Source organism: Thermothielavioides terrestris, chromosome 5 (genome assembly GCF_000226115.1).
Source record: "Thermothielavioides terrestris NRRL 8126 chromosome 5, complete sequence".
Classification (NCBI taxonomy): domain Eukaryota; kingdom Fungi; phylum Ascomycota; class Sordariomycetes; order Sordariales; family Chaetomiaceae; genus Thermothielavioides; species Thermothielavioides terrestris.
In genome coordinates, this window is record NC_016461.1 from 248,044 (window position 1) to 267,406 (window position 19,363).

Sequence of the window (19,363 nt, forward strand, 5' to 3'; positions counted from 1 at the left end):
GGGGTTGCCCTGGAATGCAAACGGAATGATGTCCAGATGGCACTGTACCTGTTCGCGCACGCCGTTGGACGCGACCGGGTTGTTAATCCACTTCTAGATGCCTCTCATCCACAGCTCCCGGGCAGCATCCGCCGGAATCGGTGCCCCGTCCACGTCTTGGCGCGACAGCTCGTCCGATTCCCCCTGAATCATGTCCACAGCTGCATTCTTTGTGGGCGTCGGTGACTGTGCGGCGTTTCTAGCCATCAAACATCGACGGAAACGATTCTAGCTCGCTGCAACTCAACCCAGCGCGGGAAAATTTGACAATGCAAAAGTCTTCGCCGGGCCCGCAATCTTGGAAGGTGCCCTGCGCAGATGTCCTGATTGTCTCTTCGTTCGCAAGCGAGACAGCGGGCGGAGAAGGACGAGGGGTGGAATCTGCAGGATACTAGACAGCTCGAGAAGAATATAGCCAGAACTGACATAGGCGACAATTCCAGCGGAAGTGGCCCTGGTCAGCCGAGGGGTATGAACCGGGCGGTCGGATACCATGATGCTTGGGCAGACTCCGCAAGCCTCAAAAGCAAGGAATATACCTAAGGGACGGATTACCATCCTCGCAGCTAAGATCAGGTACCCTTGCACCTCCTGCAAACACGATAACCATTTTCTCCTTCCTCCGTCTTTCGTCTCCCTGGTCTCTTCAAACCCAGTGACGGTTCCCAACTTTGACTGTGGATGTAAGTCTATGACATTTTTCGCTTCCTTCGCCTCGATGAACTTCGTTTGGTCCTCAACGGTCACATCACGTCAGTCGCTTGTTCGCGTGCCCCGGTTGTCATCCGCTCAATTTACAATCGCCCTGTGGGGGCTGGTTCCGCTTCCGGTGAGAAACCACTCCTTCGAAAAAAGCGAGTGTCGACCTGGTAGTGGACAGTTTCTTCATTGGAGGTGAGAAACGTCATGCCCCTGAACCGGCCCGACCAACGAACCCGCCTTGGCACCGCGAAGAGCCACCGGGCCGCCTTCTTCGCTCTCTCGTTGATAGTTGACTATTATATTTGGCACCTTGGCCAAGCCTGGCCTAGTTGGGAACGCGTTGGAGGAAGCAGACTTACACTTGTATATGTTCGCTTCGAAGGTCTAGATTTGGTCGCCCTGCTCATGCGGGCCACTCGGAGCGATGCTGGGCCGAAGAACTGCGGGGAAACTGAGACAGCTGGCACGGCAAGAGACTGATTGGGCGCATAACGGGGAGCTGAGCATAAGCGCTAGGATGGGTAAGGAAAACACTCGTCACCGTGAGCCAACTCCGAGCCTTCGATTGACGCACCCCGCAGGACCAGCGGCATTGTCGAGCGGCAACGGAAATCCCTGCACGTCGTACGCGCGCCCCCCCCCCCCCCCCCCCCCCCCCCCCCCTTCTCCGCATTTAACATGTCAATACCTAGCATGTCTTTTTGCAGTAACTTGCAAGGCTGCAGCTGACGCAACTTAAACTTCACCGCGAACGCGGCTCGGTAATGATGCAGAGTCTCAGTCTCAGTCGCATCGAATGGCTCGCCAGCCAATGGTCGATGACGCCGCTGGCACTCTCTTTATCGCTCCTCCTCGTCATTTTAACCTCCTACGTGGCGTATCAGAGACTGCTCTCCCCGTTCGCCGGGATCCCCGGCCCGTTTTGGGCGAGCCTTTCCCGGTTGTGGTTGACCTGGCACGCCCGGAAGGGAGACCTGCACACGGTGATGATGCGGCTGCATGAGAAGCATGGGAAGTTAGTTCGCATTGCGCCGAGTGAAGTGTGAGTGCGCCTGACACGATGTTTGGCATTGAGCACAGACACCAAGCTGATGATTTTGCAAAGGAGCATCTCTGACCTGAATGCCATCAAGACCATTTATGGTGAGCCTGCCTAGCTAACTAACTAAGCCTACTGTGACGTTATCCTCTCAAAAACGTGGAACTGACCAGAAATCAAGGAGCGGGATCAAAGTTCCGCAAATCCAGCTGGTATAGTGTCTGGCAAGGAAGGCGGGACTACGACCTCTTCGGTGAGCAGGATGAGCGTGTCCACGCGGCCCAGAGGCGCCTCGTCAGCCGGCCATACGCCATGTCATCCCTGAAACAGCTGGAACCCTATGTCGACAATGCCGTGCTTGTGTTTCTGAACAAGCTTGGGGACATGGCCGGCCAGGTTATCGACCTGGGAAACTGGTTCCAGCTGTTTGCGTTCGGTAAGTTCTGGCTCGTTCTCGGGTTAGAGCTGCGGTGGCTGACCATCCAGATGTCATCGGCGAAATCACCTTCTCCAAACCGTTTGGCTTCATGGATGCGGGCACGGACGATGGCTCCTTCAAGCCGATCCAAGACGCGCTGTTCTCCGGGGCCTGGGTCGGTCAGGTCCCGTGGTTGTTCTGGCTGAGCGACTTTCTGTCGCCTGTCATTGGGCAACGGCTGGCTATCGCGGGAAGGAACACCAACTGGGTCGCCAAGGTAGTCCGCGAGGTCACTGCCCGGCTCCAGAGTGGCTCGGACTGTCCCGACATCCTCGGCCAGCTCCTCAAGGTCCACCACGAAAAGCCGCAGCAGTTTAGCGTGTCGAACCTCATGTCTGTTGCGGGGTCAAATGTTTTCGCCGGAAGCGACACCACGGCCATCTCGACTCGCGCCATCGTGTACAACGTCCTGAAGAACCCGGAGTGCAAGCAGAGACTGCTCGACGAGATTGACGACTTCCGACGGCGAGGTGAGCTCAGCGACCCCGTCACCATCGCGGAGGCCGAGAAAATGCCGTACCTGCAGGCGGTAATGTACGAGGCCTTGCGTTGCCACCCGGCGGTGGGCATGACCTTGCCCCGTGTGGTTCCTCCGGAAGGACTCGAGGTCGACGGACACTATTTGCCCGCTGGCGTGAGTATTCCCTTGAGTGATAGGGCTTAAGTACACAGCGATGATTTTGCTGACACGAGACGGACGACCAGTCCATTGTCGGAGTCAACCCCTGGGTCGTCCATCGAAACAAGGATGTCTATGGGCATGATGCAGACACATTCAGGCCCGAGAGATGGCTTAAAGCTGACACGGCAGATATGCGTAAGTATCTGCAGCCTCAGGGAGGCAACGCACACCTCTGACCAGGAGTCTCAGATCGCTTTTTCTTTGCCTTCGGTTCCGGAGCGCGAACCTGCATTGGCAAAAGTGAGTCTCTGCCCGTTGTATAGAATGGCACAGGCTCACATGCTGAGTGGTCTTCCATTAGACATCAGCTGGATGGAGATGTCCAAGGTATGCCTTCGAGCTTCATTTCGCCGCTGTCATCCCCCGTTCCATGACTGATAATTATGCTCCAGCTCATCCCTACATTGTTCATGCGCTTCGATATCGAGTTGGTAAACCCGGACGTCCCCTTACGCGAGAAATGCCAGTAAGTTTTGAAGTCTTGTCACCCGGTCCTGCTCCAAGCTCCACAGGCTTACACAAAGTAGCTGGTTTGTAATGCAGGAGGGGTTGGATGTAAGAATTTCGCCGAGGAAGAGTCAACTTTGAAATGAAAGCAGCGGGCATGAAGGTCCCTTGGGTAAACAATCTCCTCAAACCAGACGCCTACAAGCTCTCATTGTGATCTGTCTGGTGCATTGATGAGAACGAGGTGTTCTCTCCGAGATAATGGATTTACCCCTGCTACTTGGCGGATAACCTTCCCTGTCTCTTGGGAAATGAGGAGGCCTCTGCTCGAACGAGAGCCAAGAGGCACATCATCGCCAATATGGTCTTACATGTCCACTAAGAGCGAGAGAGAAACTGAAAAGGGGCAAAGACTGTGCTTTCCTAGCCACACTCACGTTGCCTTTCAATCCCGTCCGTTCAGCTGACGAAGCAAGTTGGAATTCGGTTTCATCTCCCCAGGGGTTGACGCGCAAGACGGAACCAGGGAGTATCTTGGCATAAGGCAGCGAGTCTGATGAACCCCAATCGGAGACTGGTTTCTACTCCGGTTCCCCCTCCACCCGGGACTGCGCCGAGCCAATCGGAGTAGTCTCTTCAGAGATGCCTGATGATCCTTTGGAATGTCTTCAAACACATGTCTGGGGGGAGCGGAGGCTTCTTTCTCCCTTATTTTGCAAGCTTGTTGCCTTTCTGCTCTTCGTCTTCCTCTTCGGCAACATCCTCAAGTTGTAGGATGCTGCTGCTGATCGCTATCACGAGCCACAATCATCATGTCGCAAGAGTGCATTATCGAGTTGGATGGGCCCCTGGGCACCAGCATCGCCGAGCGGACTAACACGGCATCAACTGCCACTGCTGCCGGCGCCAATCTCGGTGATGCAGGCCCCATCACCACGACAGGCGATGGAAACGAAGAGGCAACTCAGCATCCGCGGTATGGCTGGCGCTTCTACGCCATCTACTGCAGCCTCATTGCATCGACCCTGCTGAGTGCGCTCGACGGCTCCATCGTCTCAACCGCCTTGCCCACCATCGCGGGGAACTTGGACATGGGCTCAGATGCCGTATGGGTTGCCAACGTCTACTTTCTTACCGGGTGCGTTTCGGCATCATCATGGACACCACGGACTGCCTTCAGTGGCCGGGACTAATCCAACCACGCCCAACAGCGCCGTGTTCCAGCCACTCTTCGGCCAGCTCTCGGATCTCTGGGGCCGCCGCTGGGTCTTCCTCTCGACCCTCGCCATCTTCACCCTCGGCAGCGGCCTCTGCGGCGGCGCGAGCACGGGCAGCATGCTGATCGCGGCGCGCGCGGTGCAGGGCATCGGCGCCGGCGGCATCAACATGATGGTCGACCTGATCATCTGCGACCTGGTGCCGATGCGCGACCGCGGCAAGTTCCTGAGCCTTATCTTCGTCGCCATCGGCGTGTTCACCGCCGTCGGGCCGCTCATCGGCGGCGCCCTCGCCCAGGCCGGCCTCTGGCGCTGGGTCTTCTACCTCAACCTGCCCATCGGCGCGCCCTGCATGGTCGTCACGTTCCTGTTTCTGCGCGTCAAGGCCCGTGCTGATGGCGGGTCTTTCGCTGCTAGAATGCGCCGCGTCGACTGGGTCGGCGTCGCCATCCTCACCATATCCACCATCGCCGTCATGTACGCCGTGACCTATGGCGGCAGCCTCCGCAGCTGGGACGACTCGCGGGTCGTGGCCCCGCTGGTGGCCGGGCTGCTGTGCCTGGTGATCTTCGTGCTCTTCGAAGGGTCGCCCTTCGTGTCCGAGCCCGTGACGCCGTACCACCTGTTCGCCAACCGCACCTCGGCTGCGGCCTACGCCATCACCTTCCTGCACTCCATCATGAGCCTGTGGATCATGTACGTCTTTGCCGTCTACTTCCAGGCCGTGCTGGGCAAGTCGCAGACCATCTCGGGCGTCTGCCTCATGCCGACCGTGCTCGGCTTCCCCTTCGCGGCCGCGGTCGGCGGCGCGCTCATGTCCAGATGGGGCCGGTACAAGCCGCTGCACCTCGTCGGCTTCGCGCTCTTCACGCTCGGCAGCGGGCTGTGCTCCCTCCTGAGCCAGAGCTCGTCCCCCGCCGCCTGGGTCGTCCTGCAGCTCTGCCTCGCCCTGGGCTCGGGCCTGGTCATGGCGTGCCTGCTGCCCGCGGTGCAGGCGCGGCTGCGCGAGTCCGACACGGCGCTGAGCACCGGCACCTGGGCCTTCATCCGCAGCATCGGCGTCATCTGGGGCGTCACCATCCCCGTCGCCGTCTTCAACAACCGCTTCGACGAGCTGCTGCCCTCCCTCGTGCGCGACGAGGCCGCGCGGCGGCTGCTCGGCAACGGCCAGGCGTACGCGCATGCCACGGCGGATGTTGTCAACTCGTTCGCGGGCGAGACGAGAGATCAGGTGGTCGAGGTGTATGCTCTGAGCCTGCAGCGGGTGTGGCAGATTGCCGTGGTGTTTGGCGGCGTGAGCTTTCTGCTGTCTGCGTTGGAGAGGGAGGTGGCGCTGCGTAAGCATCTGCAGACGGACTTTGGCATCGAGGAGAAAAAGAACACCGCAAGTAGGGGGTCAAACCCACAGCCTCGAGATGGCGGAGTGTTGGACGCCTGAGCTAGTCGGCCTGGTTTGAAATAATTGGTTCGAGCTGCTTGTCGATGTTGGCGGCAGCAGTTCCGGCAGAACCCAAGCCTTTCTAAAGAATGCAGACGGTGAAACTGCGCAATATATACCTAAAAAGTGCTATAGCTATGCCCCAGCAGCGCCCTGCAACTTGCCAAAATCTCTAACAGCGGCGGCGCCTCCTTATCTCAGCCCTCAGACCTCTTTCATTTGCGTTCTCTGTTTTCCTGGCCTACGGCCAGGAGAGGGCTGCCAAGACGTAATCCCATACTAGTTTGTATGTAACGCTGTCGCGCTAGCCCTTTCTAGAACCTGGCCCACTTTTTGCAGGGAACGCCTTTGAAAGAGCGACTTTTTTAAATCCACTACCCAGATTTTTTATTTCCACTACCCACCAGGGACGGTCCGTGCGCTCTCCTCGCAGCGAGTGCCACCACACTCCCGAGCTACTGCGTCGCCACAGGAATCGCTGCAAATCAACGATGTTGCTAGTGTCGTTGAAGAGGCTAGCAAATGTAGGTTGATAGAAACCTAGCGCAGAAATAGCTAAATACTCAAAAATGTACTACATAGTTGAACCAACTTAAATACTGCTAGCCTTGACCGCCTACTATATGCCTAAGCCCTTCGAGTCAGTAAGTCACGTGACTCTTCTTATCGATAAGGGCCTTATCGATAAGCATCTCCTCTACTCAAAGCCTAACACAGCTTTATATCCGTCTTGTAAATGCCCTCTCCTTTGGTAAGCAACGTAGCAATTGACCGTTTGAATCTCTCAACAGTTCCTATCGCGATTCCTGTTGTAGCATATTAGCGAGGGAGTGTGGTGACACTCGCTGCCAAGTTTTAGTGGGAGCGCACGGACCGTCCCTGGTAGGTAGTAGAAATAAAAAATCTGGGTAGTGGATTTAAAAAAGTCGTTGAAAGAGGTCTGAGAGCAAAATTCGAGAATCGGCCAGGTATGGGCACGGTTTTGTATGGGAGCCCAAAAAAAGTGCCCCAAACACTCGCCAATATCTCAACCACCACACATCGCATCACCAAGCAAATTACAGTCTGAAGATCGCCATTGACAGGCGATTCTAATGAGCCTACTTTTGTATACGTAGTTGCGATATCTTCCTAGATAGTTACCCCCAACGTAAAATCAAGGTATGGGCACGGCTTTCTTTTCGCTCGGTGACCCCCCTTCAACTTCTACAACAATGCGTTAAACTTGATCAAATTTGACACCAACGATATGCTCATCTAGGAGATCCTCAGAGCCTGTTTTCCTCCCTTTGATCCAACTGTATTGCCGAATAGTAGCTCAGAGGGTGTAGAAAATGGCCTGTAACGAGCTTGATCGCGGGCATCCTAGGCTTGCGGGCATCCTCCTGGCCAACGCGGGCATCTTCCTAGGTTTGCGGGCATCCTGGCCAACGCGGGCATCCTAGGTTCGCGGGCATCTTCCTGGGCTCGCTAGCATCCTAGGTTCGCGGGCATCTTCCTAGGTTTGCGGGCATCCTAGCCAACGCGGGCATCCTAGGTTCGCGGGCATCTTCCTAGGTTCGCGGGCATCCTGGCCAACGCGGGCATCTTCCTAGGCACCGTGAGAAAGCGTACTATCTGGCTATTGCGGATCAACTTACGGCTTGTTTAAACACCTACATTTGATAGTGTGGTGGCCGTCGGTGCAATTCGCCCTGTTTGTTGCGTGCCCTGATCGGGCCCAATCCCGAACTTTGCACTCAGACCAGTATGGGCTCAAATTGCAATAGGCGCTCTGATTGGCTGTAGGCAGTGTAGTAGGGCAGTGTTGCAGGCTAAGCCGATTTGAGGCCCGCGCAGCGAGCCAATATAGCCCAATACTGGTCTGAGGTCTGAGATAAGGCGCCTCCCTAGCAGCAGGCGTCACACCATTTCCCATAGATTCCAGCTGTATAATTGAAGCGAAGCTTCAATGACAATGCCTTTCGAATATGTACTGTATATACAGAGGAAGCGAGGAAGGAGGCTTCAGTTCATTTACTAGGCAAATCCTCTAGAGTTTTCGTTGTTTCGATTAGATACTATAGCTATACCGTGTCTTAGCGGTGGAGATGTCCCTGATCTTTTCTCTATCTTTCCCCCTTTTAGCTATATCTCCTTATAGTGCCGATCCTAGAACGACGTAGAATAGTAATATCTAGGTACTTACTACGTCGTTGGCTTATGGTATATATTAGGTTATCGACGGCCGCTTAATATATCTTGAGAACGTAGTATAATAAGCGTTATCGAGGGCGACGTTAACGTTATAGTAGTATAGCGTTGTAGCTTAGGGGCTCTGTTCAATACGGGGCAAGCTAATAAAGCTATACGATAACGAATTTGCTATAGTAGCCGAAGCTATATACAATTGACGAACTTGTATACAGTGGATATAGCTGACGAACTCGTATACAGTGGATAAGCTAGCTGGCGGCCAACGAACTCACGTGCGGTAGATATAGCTAACGAACTCGTGTACGGTAGATGAACTTGCTAGCGGTGGATAAGCTAGCTACAGTGGATGAACTTGCTAACAGCTAACAAACTCGTGTACAGCGGATGAGCTATTTGGCGGCTATGGTAGATGAACTGGCTACAGCTGACGAACTCATATACAGTAGGCGAACTCGCTAGCGTTTAACGAACTTGCTATAGTGGTAGTAGCGGTGGCAATAACGTTGCAAATACCCTTATCTCCTTATTAAGATAGCAGTATATAAGCTCCTAAGCCGAGGTGGCGATTGTTCGATAGGACCTACGGACATATAGCTATAGATATATAGATAGCTTAGTAGTTAAATGGCCAACTTATAGAAAATAGATAGAAGTAGATAGTTGTAAATACTTTGATGTTGTAATACTACTAATTAGTTAATAGGTCGTCAATTTGATTTAAAAGGCTTAAGGATCTAGCGTTTAATTTAAGATACTAATTAACCTTATAATTTTATAGGCTTACTAGGGGTATAAGGATATAGGCTAGCCACTTCGATAAGACGACTAGTAACTACCGCCCTATAGACATTCCCCTTTAGGCTAGAGTATAAGGGGACAGGTAGCAGTCGCTATAGCGGTTATGCCGAACCTTTTGCTATTCTAGATATAGAAAATGTATAGGAGTTAGAGACCGTTAGCTAGGCAATAGGCGATTTAGCGATAATTGCTATAGTGTTAAGCTCCTTTTCGGCGACTCTAAAGGGGGTAATTATATACACTAGGCCTACTACGTTGTATATCGCCTAGTATACCTATAAATCGCCTACCTACCAAATTATTTATCTACCTACTAAATTGTAAAAAAGTTCGATCGATTAAATTGACTAAGTCGAACGTACCTACTTCGAATACAATGCTATAGCTATATACGTATCGATTGATAAGATCTATATAAGATATCTATCGATTTAATTATATATACAATGTAGATAAGCTATTGTACTTTGGCCTATTCTATTAGTATCGCTAACTACTATATAGAGCCTCTGTTACTATAGAGATCATTGTACCTAATAGTATACCTCCGCCTCTGTCTCCGCTAGGCAGCGGCGCTTAGCAACCGCTATCGAATACGCCTAACCTCCTAGGAGAAGAGACTCGCTACTACTATAAGTGCAAGAGGGAGCTTCCTATTATATAGTTCGCTAGTAAACATAGCTTAACTATAACCTATATAGATTGCCAAAGTATAGTTGTCGAATATATTAGTCGTCCTTACTATATTATAATGCTTAGTCTAACTATATTATAAAGAGCCTACTCTAGCTAGGCAATTAGTTTTATCGCCAAAGTGTTTAGCACTATCTCTAGTACTATCTCTAGCAAATATATCGTTGGCGATATCAACCTCTCTTTACTAGAGAAGCTATATATTAGTGGCTATCAACCCCGTTTTCCCGTCTATGAGATATTTGCCCGCCTAGGATCTACACGCCCAGGATCTATATACCTAGGATCTGTACGCCTAGAGCCTATGCAGCTAGAGTCTCTAGCAATGCCTCCGCTTAGCCTAGCTATCCAATCTAGCAGTATCGAGTCTACTATTATAGTAGGCTCTTCTCAATCTAGCGACCTCTAGCCGCTACCTCCTATCGTCGGCTAGCATCCGCCAGAGATCGTTCTAAGTCGCTATCAATATACAACGGTCGGCCTATAGGTTAGAATAGCGATTAGTCAATAGCTAAGTTAGAAACACTAGCCTGCTAAACGTCACTTATAGCCGTATACGGTAACTAGGGGTTTTACATTTAATAGCTGCCTATATACTCCAGTCGCCTAGTAGTCATTTCTATAACAACTATAGCTATAGCTATAGCTATAGACGCCCTATCGTATTTAGAACTTTCTCTTATAGGCTATATCTGTTATATAGTGTACGCCTTGCTTCCTTCGCCGAGGTCAAACTTTCTAGGATTCACCTACTATAGCTATAGCCTACCGTTAGCTTACAATCATTGAGTGTAATTATCGTGTTCGCCATCTCTATAGCGAGGCTCCTTTACCTACACCGCTGCTTATAGAGCTAGTTCGCTATGCCTATAGCGAAGATCCTACCCCACTTATACTTAGTACTCCTATTTCGATAGCTGGCACCCCTGTTCCGATAGCTAGTACTCCTATTCCAATGGCTAGTACTCTGGCCTTGTCTATAGCTATAGGCGCCCTAGACGACGATCGTTATATTATTTATAACGCTTATAGTATAGCGTGTCCTCTACAACTTGTTAACGCTGTTACTAGCTTCTATTTTTACTATACTAATACTAGCTAGTAGCGAGATCCGTTAGGATAGTATAAGGTCTATTTCCGCTATAATATAACGTAGCTATAGAGCGACTTCTTCGACATTGAAGGCGATAAGTAAGATATCTACTAATAGTATTTAGTATATATTAAAGGTCTTAGGCAAGCATTGCAAATATCTATAAATAGCCTTAGTTCTTTAGTAGAGATGTTGTTATCTAGTAATCTATTTAGTAGCAGTGGCTCTCTAGCTACGTCTACTCTAGCTTATAGGATACTAGTATACTACTATAGCCTAGTATACTATAGTTATATCCTATATATAGCGAGAGTGGTCTTAGTGAGCTAGCTAGTTAAACCTAAGCCTATATCTACGTCTAAGCCAGTTCTAGATCCTATATTCGATAGTGATCTAGAGGCGGATACATTGACAATATAAAATCACCTCCTACTTTAGAAGTTTAAGGCTAAACTAGCTAAGGATATTATACTTAAATACTCTATATATAAAGAGCGCTAGTTTGATATAAAGCTCGAGGATAGAGTCTATACTAGCTATATTGCCTACAATAAAGCGAAGCACCCTAAGGAGCTACTCTTCTTCTTAGCTAAGAATAATCTTGATTTTAGCAATGTACTAGACAGCTTACTAGAGCTATCATAGATCGAAAAGCAGTTGATTGCCTATATATATATTTATATAGAAGTCTTCCTATACTATAGCCAATAGTACAAGTATTATAGCTATATTGTCAACTTCCTTTACGATATTAGCAAGGTTTATAGCTAGCTCCCTCGTCTTCCCTAAGAGCTTAATATCATTATTCTATAGCCTACCAACTTTAACTAATAGCTATATATTCTCCGTCAATTCTACTACAACTTTTACGTTAAATAGTCTAATATCTAGGTATAGCTAGAGTTCTTAGTAGCGAATTACCTTGCCTATTGCAACATTGTTGTAAACGAGGAGCGGCTAAGCTAGCTACTAAACGGCGAGAGTATTATTAGCAAGTTCCTAATTAAAGATATTGACCTAGTGGATATCTAAGAAGTAGTTGACGAGGCTAACGACGAGTTATACCTCGTCGACGAGGGCGCTATACCTAATATAGTAGTGGAGGAGGCGAACCTAGACTAGTTACGTAAGTAGATACATTTGTAACAACTGTCGTAGTATCCTAAGTAGCTACCTTTGTAGCTATATATTGAAATAGGCGATATCCGCTAGACACTGTTAAACGAGTTTAACTGCTTATAGCTATTGCTATTATAGGCGTTCTCTACCCTCTTCCCCTATAGGCAAACTAAGTTTATATTCCCTTAGATAAAGTCTATTATATACAACAACTATATCTAGTATACTATATAGTACTAAGATAGCCGTTTTATATAGCACCCTCGCTTCTAGTTTATAGCGTTTAATATATAAATATAGAGTACCGTCAACGCTAAGAGCTCCTACTTTATAAAGTATACGAACTAGAACTATATAGACCTTAAAGAGCTACGCCTTACGTTCGAATCTAACACTCCCAAGGCGTAACGTTTACTCAACTTTATCGTTAAGTATATAGATACTCTATATAGTATACGTACTTTCTAGACTAGCTATAGCCACTAGCTAAATATATATATATATATACGCTTAGTATACCTACGTTATTTATTACGTTTAGCCTAGTAGACTTACACTAGGACAGCCTAGCCTAGTATATACCGTACTACAACGAGTAGAAGCAGGCCTTGGATCAGGAGCGGGTACGTATTATATACGAGAACCTCTATAACAACCTATATATCGCTATATACTACTTCTTCTAACGGTATAACCTATTTTAGAAGCTTATACTAACGCTTAAATTCGGTATCGTCGACTACTAGGATTGCTACAAGTAGCAGGCCTATAGCAGTTTTTATAACTATAGCCTATACTAGTGCGCCAACGCTATAGAGCTAGAGCTACGGACCCCGGAGGGCCAACGAGCCTTTTACAAACGCTAGGGCTATTATATCACCACTATCAACCTATAGCTAAGCCGTATTATAGCGTAAGGCGAGGCTAACGTCCTAACGGCTATACTCTTTAAGAACAAATAGCCTACCTTCGATATACTATCCTAGGTCATCAATAGAGTATAGTAGTATATCTATACTAAGGCGTACTATATATAGCGCTATAAGTTGCCTAACGGCTAGCTCTCTGACTAGCCAGTATATCGGTTCCATTACCCTCGTTTATAATATAAGGAGCTAATTGTTACCTGTAATTTCAATCCTAGCTACTATATATTTGACGGCGTATACAACGATATATAGCTCAATAGCTATAATTGTACTATTTTGCTTAGCTAGCTAGCTAATATAGATATTAGCCTTTGTATTAACGTCGACGCTATACTTAACTACGTGGCTAAGTACTACTCTAAGGGCAAGACGAAGAGCAAATCCTACTTAGAGCTATTATATAAGATTATACCCTAGCTCGCTAGCTATAACCCTATTGTTTCTTTTGCTATTAAGCTAATGAACAAGCTAATTTCTAAATAGAACTAGTCTACTTAGGAGGTAGTATACCTCCTAATATATCTCCTACTTTAGGAAGGCTTATATGTTATATAGATAGTTGACTATCGCCTATTCGATCGTTAATACGTGTCTATCCTAATCAACTTAGAGAATTAGACTCTAATAGTACGTTTATAGTATTAGAAGTATCTTAGCTGCATTGAGCTATAGGAAGACCTAATATACTTCGACTTCCTCTATAATATCGACTAGAGCTAGGGCCTATATCCTTAGTGGCGCTTTGTCTAAGCCAAGCTGTATATACTTAACTACTTCCCTTGTTATAAGCTAGATCTAGCGAGCGACTAGTTTAAGGACTTCTACTATATTAAGCTAATACTAAACTATATATATTGTAACCTTAATAAGCTTAAGACTATAGATAATATAGTCTTCGAGATATACTACAAGGCTTATCTTTATTGCCTTAAGGTTTACTAGTATCCTAATAACTACTATAGTACTATTATTGTACCTAAGCTAGAGGAGGAATTTAAGGAGCTACTAAGTAAAGAGCTATAGCTATACGACTAGGAGGAGCTTGTAGCTACGTTTCCTAACTGCCTAATAGAGACAGAGGACATTGATATCCTTGGTAACTACGATATCAATCTACTATACTCGTAGGAGCTATATATTAGGCAGTATCCCGACCTCGAGGACACTGTAGCTAAGTTCTAGAAGCTAAAGAAGGCTAACTAGCGTACTAGCGAGGATAACAATATAGAGGAGCTCCTAGATATAGACCTAGATATCCTCAATACTAAGTAGTATATTATCTTTAATATATTCGTTAGCTACTATAAAGTGTATTTATATAGCGAGGATCTAGCTCCTATTCTTCTTTAGGTTGATAGCTATAGTAGTACTAGCAAGTTATATATTATCTACCTCCTTTCTACTTAGCTTAATCAACTAGTATAGGCTTATAGCAAACTATCCCCAGTAGTCTACGTTACTCCTATAGGCGTAGTAGCGAATAAGATTAATGATAGTACAATCTATTTGCTACTATAGCTACTAGTCAATAGGAGAGGCGAGATTAATATACTCAATACTACTAAGTTGAACAACCTATAGACCAATCTTAAGCAGTTCAAATATTTTATTATCGACAAGAAGTCTATAATTGGCTTACGTCTACTTATAGCGATTAGCTCCTAGATAGGCGAGATCTAGCCTTGCTACTACGACGAGCTATTCAATAGCCAGTGTATAATGCTGATCAACGACTTCTTCTAACTACCTCCTATCGCTAAAAGGCTACTTTATACTAACTAGACTAACCTTAGTGCTATTAAGATGGTTAGACGTAATGTCTACTATATATTCGACTATACTATTAAGCTTAAGGAAGTTATAAGGTAGTAAGGCGCTAAGTAAGCTAGCTTCTAGGATATACTCGAGGGTCTATAGTACAATAACCCAACTATATAGTAATAGCATTTGCTCTCGACCTATATTTAGTCGGCTCTATCGATATAAGAGGTAGCGAGCTTTAATAACGCCCTTTAGATCTATCTATATAACTCTGCTATCAATGACTACAACCTTATATATCTTAAGGGCTTAAACCGTCTATACTACTTAGCTATTGCCGACAACACTAGGCCCTAGGTGAACGAGGTAAAGGCTACTAACGCCGACAACCTATATAAGAAGATCCTACTTATACTAGGTATATAAGTTATATTAATAGAGAAGATCTAGACTAGTACTAGCCTTGTTAACAGTATTATTGGTATAATCTATAACTTTATATAGAAGACTAGTATTGACCTAAGAGCTAAGCCCCTTTTTATTATACTAGTTAAGTTCAATAGTTATACTAGCCCTCTCTACTTTAGAGGCTAGCCTAATCTTACTAACGTAGTCCCTATCTTCTAGTCCCACTGTAATTTCTTATATAGCTATTCCACCTATACCTATATATAGTTCCCTCTAACGATTATATATACTATTATAGTATATAAGTCTTAGGGCGCTACGCTTGACAAAGCGGTGCTTAATATCTTAGACAAGGATTTTTAGCCTAGGCTTATATATATAGCGGTTAGCTACGTTAAGTCTTTATAAGGCGTTATATTCGATACTACATTTAACCTCTTAGCGCTAAGGGTAATAGCCAATGCTAACTATATTGCCTAAGCCGAGGATATCGCCTAGCGCCTACCTTAGTATATTAAGCTATAAGATCTTATATAGGCTGATCCTCCTATATAGGAAGATTTCAACGAAGATATCTATAGCGCTATACTATAGCAAGGCTCGCTAGCCCCAAAGGCAATAGTAGAGGAAGATATCTACAATGCTTAGATCTATAGTAGTGGCTAGACTACCTAGAGTATATAAAGGGCTAGCTAGTATAGAAGTGTAAAGATGCCTTCCACTAATAGGAGTGGGAGTAGGTACTGATATATAAGATAGCATAGAACGGCTAGTGCTAATAGCGGCTAAGCTACTTAGAGTATATAAAGGGCTAGCTAATATAGAAGTATAAGGATGCTTTCCGCTAGTAGAAGCAGGAGCAGGTACCGATATACAAGATAGTATAGAACAGCTAGCTAGGCAGCCTCTTTAAAGTCCTAGAGTATTCGACCTAACTATACTTTATCGCTACTATATTACATTATATTTTAAGCCGCTATATATTCAATATAGCTATTATATTTAAAGCTACTATATATATTATATATTTAATAGCTCTATTATATAAATAGATCTCTATTCTATATAGTTTTAGCTCTATATTATAGCTCTATATTATAGCTCTATATATATAGTTTATTTAGTTTAGTATAAAACACTGGACTATAAGATAGGAAGTGGTAAGTAGGTAGGTAGGCCAAGCCGCTATACCAACGACCGGGCTAAGCTAGCCTAGACTGTACTATCGCTAGAAGCAATCCGACCGAGCTAGCGCCGTAAGCTAAGACGGCGTTAGCCGTCGTAGGCTTCGGCGTGGCCGGTCGGATTGCCTGGCGTGGCCGGTCGGATAGGCGGCTAGCTGGCTCGGGCGGTCGTCGGCTACGGTAGGCAGCGGTGGCGGCAAGGCTCCGGCTCCGGCCCCGGCCCTGCCAAGCTTCGCTTCACCACTTACTGTGGCGCAGCACAGTCAAGGGTCTTGTACTCTCGCACAACGACACCGCCACGGGATTTCTCATGAATGGCAGCTGGCCCTCGCCGTCCCCTGCAAGCGTCGAAGCGTTGATAACGTGGTGACCAGCACCTTGGTCTGGATCGCGAGGTTATTGTCCAGCTGGAAATCGCCAAACTGCAGGCTCGGCAGCCGCAGCGCCGGCGACGGTGCCTCCGCCGCCGCCGTCAGGTTTCCAGTTGATCGTGTTGTTCAGCAGCCGACCCTTGTTTTCCGCGGCCCTGCCGTGTATCCTGTTTGAGATATTTACATGACCTGGATCAGGTCAGGAGCGCTACGATGGGCATTTTGATATGCCTGCCGAAGAGGCGGTTGCCGGCAGGGCAAAATCGCGATGTATCCTTAGATCTGCCGGTCCTCGACGGCCCCTGAAGATGGCTAACGAAGTGCAAGGAGGGAAAACCCAATCAACACGACACAACATATTCATTACATTTCAACACTACCTTCTCTTTGCCCGCCCAAGTACGCCCCGATCACATGACGGATCGAAGCGGGCTGCGTTTCTCACACACAGATTGCCCCTAACTGGTCACCCGGTGAGACTCAACTGGAGCTCTCTTCACGCTTTTCCGACTGCTCGACCTCGACAACGTCGCCTTCGCCGACCGTGATGGCCTCGACGGCGCCGTGCACCAGCCCGTCGATGTCCACCTTGGGGCCCGTGAAGTTCTTCCTCCCGTCCACGATCCACTGCACGCCGGCGATGAGCAGGACGACGCCGAACGCGACGATGCAGTAGTTCATGTTCGCCGCCGTCGTGGGGATCTCGGGCGGGAAGACGAACAGGACCGTGGTCAGCACCGTCCACGCGATGCCGATCTGTGCCTCGCCGGTCAGTTTCTTTTTGTCTCTCGCTTCGAATGGAGTAGCGGAAAGTAGGTGCTGCTCACCAGGTTGACCGTCCAGCCGACCGGCTCCGAGAGCTTGAACGGCCTGGACGCGGGCAGCATGCGGCGGCCGCGCAGGCAGTTGATGGCGGGCGGGATGGCGTAGGTGACGCCGAGGGCGACGACGCTGGCCGAGACGATGGCGTTGAAGGCGCTGGTCGAGCCCAGGAAGACGCAGCCGAAGATGATGACCCAGGCGGTGGTCCAGATGAGCGCGTTGAGCGGCACGCCGAGCGTCTGGTTGACGGCCGCGAACACGCGGCTGGCCGGCAGGCCGCGGTCGCGCGCGAACGCGTAGCTCATCCGGCTGCTCGTCGTCATGAGGCTGGTCGTCGTGAACAGCATGCACACGATGGGGAAGATGTACAGGCATGTGGCGCCGGCGCGGCTGTTGCCCGTGGCATCGTACAGGATCTGCAGCAGCGGGCCGGCCGTCGAGCCGATGGTGTTGTCAATGTCGCGCAGCACGAACAGCAGGCAGCTGAGGAAGACGAAGCCGGTGAAGATGCCGATGCCGATGCACAGCAGCATGATGCGCGGGCCCTCGTGCTGCGGCCGCGGGATCTCCTCGATCATGTGCGCGGTCGCGTCGAAGCCCGTCAGCGCGAAGGCGCCCTGCAGCAGGCCCAGCAGCCAGGCCAGCCCGTCGGGCCAGCCGGTCTCGTTGATGAAGGCGCCGTACACGAAGGCGCCGCTCTGGTACCGGTGCTCGGGCGCGGCACAGGCCAGCACCGTGATGCTGATGATGACGAAGCCCGCCACAGACCAGAAGAAGGCGGCCTTGGTGAAGAGCGCCAACAGCCGGTTGGCCAGCGCGTTGATGACGAAGGCGGCGAGCGTGTAGGCGATGTAGATGAGGAACTGCTGCCACGGCTGCGCCTCGTAGCTCGGGTTGAACAGCGCCATGAGGCCGATGATCAGCTGGCTGCCGAGCAAGCCGCCCGTCGCGGTCAGGCACACCCACGCCGCCACGTTGATCCAGCCGGTCACGAAGCTGATGGCCGGGCTGAAGCGGCGCCAGCTGACGATGGCCGCCCAGTGGTACTGGCCGCCCGCGGTCGGGTACGCCGACAGGAACTCGGCCAGCGACGCGGCCAGGCACAGGTTGCAGATCCCCGCGACGACGAGGCCCCAGATGATGGCGCTGGGGCCGCCCGAGGGCAGCGCGAGCGACAGCGACGTGGCCAGCGCCGTCCAGCTGTTGAGGATGGCGAAGGCCAGCCCGAGCATCGAGATGGTGCTGAAGTTGCGCTCCAGCTCCTGCTTCACGCCCAGCCGGGCGAGCGCGGCCGCATCTTCCGAGCCTGCCGCTGCTTTGTGCTGGCCTTCCTCCATTGCGTTGATTGTCACCGGGGGCGCGTTGATTCAGTTCTGGACGTCTCGCTACCTAACTCGTTGTCCACCGTGTTCCTGAAGAGTGAGCGGTGAGGGGTGATGGGCGGGCGTCTGCTGTCGGAGGATGGAGGCAGAGCCGCGGTGTCACCCGAAGTGCTCAGCTACTCCACAGCGGCTTGCTGCGGAGAACCTGGAATCAGGTACTTGTAATCGGGCCTGGGGGCATTCAGGGGTTACAGTTCTCCGTGCGACGTCACGGACTCGCGGCTTCTCAAAAGGGAAGCTGGCCACTAGCGTGAGCCAGATAACGTTAACTACCGTGCAGCAACTAATGCTTACACTAATGCTTATCTAGCGTTGTGGGACAACGCAGTCAAGAGGTCAATGACGGTCGCTGCGAGGCCGTTGACTGTGCCCACCTCCAGTCAGTGTGAAAGCGAAGCTCGGCGATGCCGACATCGCCTTGCCCACACAGCCAGGATACCCCAGTTGTGTTGTGCCCCTGATGCCCTGGAAGCCCACGATAACTTACCGGTGGTGCCACCGGCACTCCACTAGTGCCTGGGAAGGCTTACGTCATTGAAGCTTCGCTCCAATTGCACGTCGCCCT

The 19,363-nt window shown here is 49.4% G+C and overlaps 3 protein-coding genes across 3 annotated transcripts; 2 read left to right on the forward strand and 1 right to left on the reverse strand.

The window, feature by feature from the left end:
- Positions 1 to 1,455: 1,455 nt before the first annotated feature.
- Positions 1,456 to 3,243, forward strand: THITE_2120621 (uncharacterized protein). The gene is made up of 6 exons (XM_003656155.1): positions 1,456 to 1,783; positions 1,847 to 1,884; positions 1,962 to 2,216; positions 2,267 to 2,892; positions 2,964 to 3,075; positions 3,130 to 3,243. Exons 1-6 carry the CDS (start codon positions 1,509 to 1,511, stop codon positions 3,201 to 3,203), a joined length of 1,380 nt encoding a protein of 459 aa, XP_003656203.1. The 5' UTR covers positions 1,456 to 1,508; the 3' UTR covers positions 3,204 to 3,243.
- An 807-nt stretch (positions 3,244 to 4,050) lies between these two features.
- Positions 4,051 to 6,206, forward strand: THITE_2120623 (uncharacterized protein). Its single transcript, XM_003656156.1, has one exon. It carries the CDS (start codon positions 4,489 to 4,491, stop codon positions 6,040 to 6,042), a length of 1,554 nt encoding a protein of 517 aa, XP_003656204.1. The 5' UTR covers positions 4,051 to 4,488; the 3' UTR covers positions 6,043 to 6,206.
- A 10,516-nt stretch (positions 6,207 to 16,722) lies between these two features.
- On the reverse strand, positions 16,723 to 18,911 carry THITE_2120626 (uncharacterized protein). The gene is made up of 2 exons (XM_003656157.1): positions 17,422 to 18,911; positions 16,723 to 17,350 (listed from the first exon to the last, which is right to left on the reverse strand). The coding sequence occupies exons 1-2, from the start codon at positions 18,751 to 18,753 to the stop codon at positions 17,075 to 17,077; spliced, it is 1,608 nt and encodes a 535-aa protein (XP_003656205.1). The 5' UTR covers positions 18,754 to 18,911; the 3' UTR covers positions 16,723 to 17,074.
- Between the last annotated feature and the right edge of the window lie 452 nt (positions 18,912 to 19,363).